Source organism: Zalophus californianus, chromosome 11 (genome assembly GCF_009762305.2).
Source record: "Zalophus californianus isolate mZalCal1 chromosome 11, mZalCal1.pri.v2, whole genome shotgun sequence".
NCBI lineage: Eukaryota > Metazoa > Chordata > Mammalia > Carnivora > Otariidae > Zalophus > Zalophus californianus.
In genome coordinates this window covers 107030563-107039469 of record NC_045605.1, presented here as the reverse complement: position 1 = coordinate 107039469, position 8907 = coordinate 107030563, and the positions used below count along the sequence as shown (strand labels likewise).

General features: G+C 56.7%; 1 protein-coding gene across 1 annotated transcript; it reads right to left on the bottom strand.

Moving 5' to 3' along the window:
- Positions 1 to 2433: 2433 nt before the first annotated feature.
- On the bottom strand, positions 2434 to 3953 carry CST6 (cystatin E/M). Its single transcript, XM_027580379.2, has 3 exons — positions 3613 to 3953; positions 2973 to 3098; positions 2434 to 2624 (listed from the first exon to the last, which is right to left on the bottom strand). Exons 1-3 carry the CDS (start codon positions 3850 to 3852, stop codon positions 2538 to 2540), a joined length of 453 nt encoding a protein of 150 aa, XP_027436180.1. The 5' UTR covers positions 3853 to 3953; the 3' UTR covers positions 2434 to 2537.
- Between the last annotated feature and the right edge of the window lie 4954 nt (positions 3954 to 8907).

Sequence of the window (8907 nt, the reverse complement as noted above, 5' to 3'; positions counted from 1 at the left end):
ACCCCAAATGGCTCTGTGTCCTCCCTGGCTAAGCCAAGGCACAGGGCAGGGGAACTGTGCACGTACACGTGTGTGCAATGGTGCTGTGTGTGTGTGAGAGAGAGAGGGAGTGTTGTGTGTGAACGGCGCTCTTCCTGGTCCTCTCCAGGGCCCGCAGTCTAGCTCGGGCCAGCAGTGCATTAGCAGTGGCCAGAGAGGTGACTCAGAATGGGGGCCAGGCTCAGTGCTGGAGGGGTGAGTGGACAGTCACCTTGCTTTCAGGAGGAAGGTCCATCTGGCCCAGGAGTTGGGAGAAAAAGACCTGACTAGAACTAGAACCCCCTGGTTGTCGGGGCCTAGAGGGCCAGTAGGCTCCAGAAATAGGGGCTCACAGGCCAGGAACTTGGGCCTACCAAGACCCTCGGAATCCAGCACAAGAGTGCCAACTCGATGGGGACAGCATGCCCCCAGAGGTCAGAGGTCATTGCCCTACCCTGCCCTGCTTGGGGTCAGGCTAAAGAAGCTCAGTGAGGGGAAGGAGGATGGAGGCGGCTCAAGTCCTCCTGGGCTCAGGCTGTTGGTGAGGGTGCAGGGAACATAAGTGGGGGCGTGGGAGTGAGGGTGTGCTGGGGGGGAAATGGATGAGCCCCTGTTAGAGGAAAGCAGGGAAGGAGCCCAGTGGGCACTCCCCATCCTACCTGGCCTAAGGCTTAGGTGAGTTCCTCTACTTTCCAGCCTGAACCTGGGCAAAATGCCCAGAGCCCCCGTGCCCACGGCTGGGGGGGTGGAGGTGAGGCTCCGCCCCAGGTCCCCAAGTGCCTGGGCCCAGGCAGGGTGCTGGAGACCTGGGGGCTTCCGGACCGGAGTCGGGTGCTGTCCCCAGCAGCCACCTCATCGCTGGTCGAGTGAAGCCAGGGCACAGGAGAGGCTGGAGGGGTCAGGAGCAGGACTCCGGAGTGGGGACAGAGGGGCGACAGCCGTGCCAGTCTTCCCCCTACCTCCAGGCTGGCCCAGGACCTGGGGAGAGACTGTGCCGAGGAAATGGCTTCTGGGATCGGGGCACAGATTCCGGGGGTGGAGAGGCCACCTGGCAGATATCTGCGGGCCTCGCCTCACCCACTACCTCCCATGTTCATTCAACAAGCATTTCCTGCCACTTCCCTGTGCCAGCTCTAGGCTGGAGGCTTGGGTGGGGTGGCCCGCGGGGGCCCTTCCAAGCCAGGGCCACACCGCGCGGCCCTGGGCTGCCTGAGCTGCCGCATCTAACAGGCGGGGACAGAAGCAGGGCTGAACTTTCCCCCGCATCCCTCGCTCCTGTCCAGCTCAGCCCCTTGGCTCCGCAGACCTCCCCACGCCAGTCCCCTCTCTAGTCCCCCCCCCCGCCCCCATCCCTACCCCAGTACGGCCTCTGAGAGCAGAGGGCAGGGCCTGGGACCGGGGGCCGTTCCTCAGTAGGCCCCAGCTTGCACGTGTCGGTGTGTGTTGGTGCATCTGAGGCCCAGCTCTGGGTGCGGCATGTGGGTCTCTGGGGTTGTGTGTGTGGAGGTCTGTATACATCTCCAGGTTGTTTGGGGTGGAGGGTGTTGCTTCAGTGTGTGTGTTTCTGGGTGGCTAGGCTGTGTGTGTCTGTGATTTTTCTGGATATGTATATGGTGTCTGGGAGCATCCAAGTGTGTGCTGTGGTTTCAGTGTATGTGTGTGGTGTGTTGAGAGTTCTGTGTGTGTGTGTGTGTGTGTATGTGTATAGTGAGTATGATTTGCAAAATGTTGTGCAAAAAATGTTGCAGTTCTGTTTTCTTTAAATGACATCACATCACATCTGTCCTCCCATCTCTCCTGTGGGCAGATTTGACCTTGGTCTCCTTTTGGCTTCCTGTCTTGCCTGGGGCAAAGCACTGGGGACCCCCTCTGGCCTACGGCCCACAGCCTGTACTCGAAAGCCACTGTCCCAGCCCTATGGCCTATGGGGGCTGTGCCATCGCTGGCCCGCGGGCGGGTATAAGAACCTCACAGGTTGGGAGCTCAGCATCCGGGGGCCCAGCCAGCTGGACCCAGCCTGTGCCACCCTGGGTCATCCCGGGAGCTGAGAGGGAGCAGGGCTCAGGCACTCCTCAGAGTATTCACTGACTCCTGCCCCTGCTCAGTCTTGAGGCATCATCCCTCTCCTGTGAGTTTGTCTCCCACCCCTTAACTCTGAGGATATTGAGAGTCCTTGGAGGTTTGATCGACTGTGTCTGTGAGGCTGGGGGGTTTGGAGAACTCCACATTTGGGGACTGAAACTTGCACCCTCAGCACTGTATGGGCTGAGACAACAGAAGCTCAACTGGGGGTGGTATGGGCTCTCTTTGGCCTGGGGAAGGGGTGCTGCCACAACTGGGCATGGGAGATGGAGGAGGGGGAGGAGATGGAGGAGGGGGTGGGGGGGGAGGAGGGAAGCCCTCAGGAGAGTCCAATGCGAGAAGCAGTGCCAGCAATTTATTGTGACAGATAGGCCCATGGGCCTGAAGGGCCGTCCCACGAAGCACCTGCTCCCTCCAGCTCCCATGCCCAAAGGGGTCTACGGTATGGTCACGCAGTCATGCTTCAGAAGCTGGGAGGAATTCTCCCAGGGAACCACTAGGATCTCGAAGTCACAGCGCAGCTTCTGCAGGGAGAGCGCGGGCAGAAGGGGGGGTGAGGCTGGGTCCCAGGCCTGACTCCTCACAACTGCCACCCTAAGCCTGCGACACTCCACTCTGGGGTGCGAGAGGAACTGTCGCTGGGCCAAAGGGTCAATGAGTCAAATGGGCAGGACTAGATCCCAGATCTTTCTAGCCCGGTCCAGTGAGGGAGAAGCCCCAGTCTGCTCCTCCCCGCACCCCACCCTGGCCTGGGGGCTGAGTCATCCAGAAGACAGGGGCAGGTTCAGCCAGACATCGGCCTGGCCAGCCAGACTGGTTCAGGCTGGACAACCTAGCCTTGGGTGCTGGGAAGTGGGGTGCAAGGCCATTACCTCCTCCTGCACTCCTGTGGCAAGGGGGCAGGTAGTGATATCTACACGGTCTCCAGTGGCCACGTTCTTGCGACAGGCTGTGCTCCCCATCTCAACGGTCAGGTAGTACTTGATGCCGGCCACCAGCTGGGGATGGAGGGCAGGAGCGGGTCAGGAGTGTTGGAAGACCACCCTTGACCCAGACCTCTCACCTCTCTCGACATTCAGACATTCAGCACGGGGCCTGGGCCTCGCCTCAGGATTCAGACCCTGGATGGGGAAGTTCTGGTGGGGATCCCTGGGGAGTGGGGCAGAGGACTGGGCCACACAGGGAGCTGAGACCCAGGTGTGCACAAGCCCTGAAGCCCACTGCCCTATCTCCCTCCCTCCCCTCTCCCCAGTCCACCCCCCAGGGCAGGGGCTAGTGTGAGGCTAGTGAGTCCCTGTGTTAAGTCAGGGCTAGATCCTATTGAAATCTAGATATGTTGTTCCTAATACATTTTTTGGCATTAATTCAATTTAAAAAATACATTGTGTCGAAATGTCCTGAACACGCTTGTGGCATCCCCTTAACCTGGCCACCCTCCGGACACCTCCCTGCCTTGCCCCAGCCTGGCCCGCAGCTGCCCCCTCGGCCCTGTCCCCGCCCGCCTGGCCGCACCTGGCTCTGCGCCTTGAGGATGTTGGTGTCTCGGAAGTAGTAGAGGCTGTTGCTGCCCATGTTGTAGCTGGCCACGGCCGCCTGCGCGGCCTTCTGCACCTGCGGGTCACTGGGCGACAGGTTCGTGCGGCCTCCGACTAAACGCTCCCCGGGGCGGGCGCGGGCGTCGCGGAGCAGGGCCAGGAGGCAGAGGGCGAGCAGGCCCAGGCCCAGCGCCCGCGACAGGCTCGGAGGCGCCATGGCTGTCAGTCCGGGCCCCGCAGCGCGCGCTCCGCTTTTACCGGCTCCAGGCCCCTCCCGCCCGGCGCCCCCGCCCGTCCCGCGCCCCCGCGGTACGGCCGGCAGTCGCCAGGGAGGGCTGGCGGAGCCTGGCAGGGCTGAGGCCGCCTCCCCTCTGCCCGAGTGGGCGGTGGAAAGCCCCAGCACACCTGTGTCCCGCGATGCTGCCCTGCCCCCCAGGGACACACCCGGTTCGGTGAGGGAAAGGACAGTGACCGTCCCCAGCAAGTGCCCACCATTCAAACAGTTCAGGGAAGGCCCAACCAGTATGAAAGACCAACAACTACTAGCGAACTGTTACTACTGCCACCACTTACTAGCTGTGTAACCTGGGAGAAATGACTTATGGCTCACTGCCTCAGTCTCCCTCTCTGTAAAATGGGTTGCTGTGAGGACTCAACAGGTCAAGTGCTTGGAGAAGGCCTGCTCCTATGAAAACAGTAGGAAAGGAGCCTGGTGCGCTGAGCGGGGCGCTGTTTGACCCTCACAGCCAGAAATGGGAATTAGTAATGCTTCCACTTCCCGAAGAGGAAGAAACCGAAAGCAGAGGTGAGAACGAATTTGCCCAAGGACACCAGGTAGTACATAGTAAATGATGACACTGGCTTTTGAGCCCAAGCAGACGACTCAAATCTGTGCTCTCAAACCAGACTGAGCCCACAGGACAAGAATGGCCAGGAAGTGGGGTGGAGCGTCGTAGAGGCTCTGCCATTTACTGACTGGTGACTTGGACAAGTCCCTTGGCCTCCCAAGGTCTCACCGTCATCCTCTGAGGAAAGGGGACAACCCTCACCTGCTAAGGTTATTCTGACGTTAACGCCTGGGACTGGGCCACCCATAGGTGTTCAGTGCAAGCTGGAGGCAGCAACAAAATAGGGCGCTCGCTGAGTTTTTTTAGAAAAATCTGGTTTAATAAACAGCACTGAAGTAGCTCCCACAAGAAGAGTCTGAACCTTGGTGGACTTCCTTATTCATGTTTTAGAGTTCAGTGTAGCTTATACTTTTAATCACATATTGCAGAGGGGAGGTGGGGCTTTTTGCCCTGGGACGCTGAGGTCTTGTCAGTGCTTAGGGCCTCCAAGGATCTCACTTGGGGCTTGGAAGAGGTAGTGGTTTACAGCACTTGACAAACCGTTGGTAGCTATTACGATGATGGATGATGAATATTCTAAGCAGGCATAATTCCCGGCCCCTCGGAACTCCAGGGCCAGGAAGCGCCGTGATTTCCTCTCAGAGAGACCCGGACCAGCTGCTCCCCACCCCCTGGGCCCAGCTGTGAAAACCAATCTGGGATTCCAAGGAAGAGTCACAAGTTGCAGGCTCAGGTGTCTGCCTTAAAGGGACAGACCCCAGTTTGTGGGAGAGCTGGCTCAAGTGTGGCTTAATGAGGAGGCCAAGGCCAGGCACAAACCCAACCTCAGAGAACCTCAGGGAACCCGGGAGGGCGTAAAGAGACTCAGGACGGCTGTGCAGGGCAGAGGACGGAGAGGCAGCCCCCCTGGGGGCTCTCCCAGGCCTGCTTTGCCATTACTTGGGAGCTCAGCCAATAGCTCCCTGGAAAAATAGCCAAGGCCTGGTCTCTGATTTACTAAGGGCCAATGGGTCCCTAGCTCACTCACTCCTACCCTACCCATCACTCCTTTGCACCGGTGTAGACGAGTACCACAACCTAATGAACAACCTCCAAAGACCTTTCACCCACTGGTCTATCATAAGCACTCTTCGGTAGTAAGCCTCAACCTCATTTTTTGGATGAAGGAAGTTAATCAGAGAGGTCAGGTCACTTGTCTAAGGTCACACAGCTAGTGTGGGCAAAGATGGATGGGGAAGGGAAACCAACAATTACTGGCTTCTACGTGCCAGGCCTTGCACCGGGCCTCCACACGCTTGCTCATCCTCATAACCGCTCGGCAGAAGCTGTTTTACTAAGGGGTTGGGGGGCCAAAGGAAAAGTGTCAGTGGTGGAGTCTGGTGGCACCCACGTGTGAGCATCCTACTGTGCGAGTCCTGGACCTCTCCATGGGGATATGAGGTCGGCTGTGTAGGGGGAGGCTCCCTGGGGGCAGGGGTGCTCCAAGAGGATGTTCTCAGGGCTGTGGGTCTCATCTGAAGAAGAGCCCTCAGCCTGGGACTCCATCCTGCTTGGACCCCTCTGACTTCCAGAAGGCGGCCTGGGCCAGGTATGTGTTCAGGGTTGGCCACGCCTACTGGCCATGGGGCGCAGTCTCCATTTTTACTGTGGCCCGGACATCCCAATCCAGATTGCCCGTGGCACCTCTCTCTTGCCCCTGGCCGAAAGAGTCTTGCTGACCAGTGTGGGCCCTCGACATCCTCTTCACCCTGGGATGAGGCTACTCAGGGCTTTTGTGCTGCCCACAGAACCCTCTTCTCCAAAACTTTCAGCTGGGCCACGGATATTCCCTCCCCCAGGGCTCTGCTCCCCTTTCCCTAACCACATCCCAGGAAGGAGACGTTAAGGCAAGGAAAGCTGCAATCCAACGATCCAACCGTGATTAAAAATCCCACCTGTGGAGGAGCGCTCCTAAGTGCCAGGGGCTTTAGTTCATTAGCTGCTTGAATCTTTACAAACCTGCACCAGGTGGCAGAGGAGATGAGGCTCAGAACAGTGAGCAAGTGGCTCCGGGTCACACAGCAAGTCAAGGAGGAACTGAGATCAGAACCAGGTCTGGCTGGCTCCTTCAAGCTATTATCAGTCAAGGCCAGAAGTGACAACAGAAAGAGCCCTGGGTTCCTGCAGGGAGGGGGGCAACAGGGAAGGAGGTTGATAGTCATGAGCACAGACTCTCAGCCTTTCACACCATCTGGTCTGCTACTGAGGCAGAGTGGGAAGGTGTGTCTTGGCCTTGGGTCCGTCCTGTAGTTTCTCCTTACTTTCTTCCAGGGTCAGCGGGATCCTTTCAGGACCCCAGAGCATGGGAGTTGGGTTCACTCCAAGCTCTGGGCCAGATCTGAGCATTCATGACTAGACTGGCTGAGGGGGTCAAGTTCTGGCTGGGTGTAGCAGGAAAGGAACACTGGTCAATATTTGCTGACTTCCCATGTCCCCTGGCCAGGCACAGCCTGTTGAGCAGTTTGGAGGCTGACTTTTTTTTTTTTTAAGATTTATTTATTTTGGGGGATAAAGGCAGAGAGAGAGGGAGAAACAGACTTAAGCAGACTCTGTACGAAGCGCAGGGTGTGACATGGGCAGTGATGTGGGGCTCGATCTCATGACCCCGAGATCACAACCTGAGCTAAAACCAAGAGTCAGATGCTTAACCCACTGCGCCACCCAGGCGCCCCCTGGGCTGACATTTAAATAACCTCCCACGAATCCCCACTTGGGTCTGCTTTCTCCAACATTCTGGGCCTTGGTCCCTTTGTCCTGCAGGCTAAGTTGGGGCTGGATCTCTGAAGCCACACCGTCATATGGTACATTCTAGATGCCCTTTGTCTCCTGCTGCTCTAGGACTGAACCAGGAACTTGTGTGGGATGCAATTTAGGACCCCGATAAAGGGTTTCAACCTACTAACATGTCACAGACACTGCCTGAGCCCCAAGCAAGAGGTGAGAAAGCAGACTCCAGCCCCTTCAGCCTGTGGGCGATGCAGAGAAGAGCCCACAGTGGGGAAGAAACAGGCAGCGCATCCCACAGCCTTCTGCTGGGTGGATCCCAGTGCCAGAACCACGAGAGGCAAAACCTGACAACCAGCACAGGTAGGAGCCACGGGAAGGGTGTTGTGGAGGAGGGAGTCTCCATTACCTAAAGAGAATGAGCAACAATCTGGCAGTATCAGGACTGAGGTAGGGGAAGGCCAGGGCCTGCCAAGCTCCCGCCTAAGCACCCCAGGCCCGTGTGACAGCATCACAACACAAAGGGTCAAGGCTGAGGGGACTCTGAGGTGACCCTGGACCCATCCAGGAAAGCATCAGAAACATAGACTGAAACTCTAGGGACAGTCTGAATTACGAGCTCAATCTGGGAGTTGGGCCGGTGCCCTCCCAGGAAGTGGGCGCCATCCCAGGAAGTGGTAACACAAGCTGGGCCCTGCTCTGGCCACCTGGTACCGTCCCAGGGCAGCTGCTCACTTTCCAGACCCAGCCCTGCACTGAACCCTCATTCCTACTATAACCGTCATGATCTCCAACTAATCACAAAATTGCTCTATTCCTGGGGCTTTACTTTCGGTTTCCTTTTTATCCTTCTACTGTTCAGAGATGTAGCTAATATTCAGAAAAGCACAAAGAACCTATCTGTTTAGTTAGCAGATACTTAGTCAATGCCCGTATTACCACCACACAGGTATTACCACCACACAGGTCAAGACGTGGAAACTGCCACCCCCACCCCCAAGCCCCCTACTCCTCACACCTGCCTCCTTCCCACAAAGGTCATTACACTTCTTTCTACTATTGATTTTTGCAATAAGCATTTCCTTGCTTTTTCTAGTTTTACCACCAATAGAGATTACTGAGCAAGAATCCACTTGTCAACTTTACCTGAATGGAATCACACTATTTGACATTTTGTTTCATTTGCTCAGCATTGAAATTCACCTGTCATTTGTTCGTTTTCACTGGTATGGACAGCCTTGGGGGTTGTTATAAATAAAGCTGCGGTGAACACACATTCAGGTGCAGGTGTACCAGTGTCCTTAGAAACAGCTCTGGGAGTGGAACCACCGGGTCATGGGACGGGTCTTATCTTCAGCTTTACTAGAAAACGCCCAACTGTTTTCCCAAGGGTTCAGGCCAATTTACACTCCCACCAGCTGGATGTCAGAAACTGTTGCTCCATTCCTTTATCAGCACTTCGTATTGTTTGACTTTAGAGTTTTTGCCAAGGAGTGTGTAATGGCATCTCATTTGCGTTTCTGATTACTGCTGTGACCGACCACCTTTTCGAGAGCTTATTCACCATCTGGGTATTCCTCTCGTGACTGCCTTACAGGTCTTTTACTCTTTCTCTACTGTGTTGTCGGCTTTGTCTTCATCATAGTTTCCTCCTCTGGATG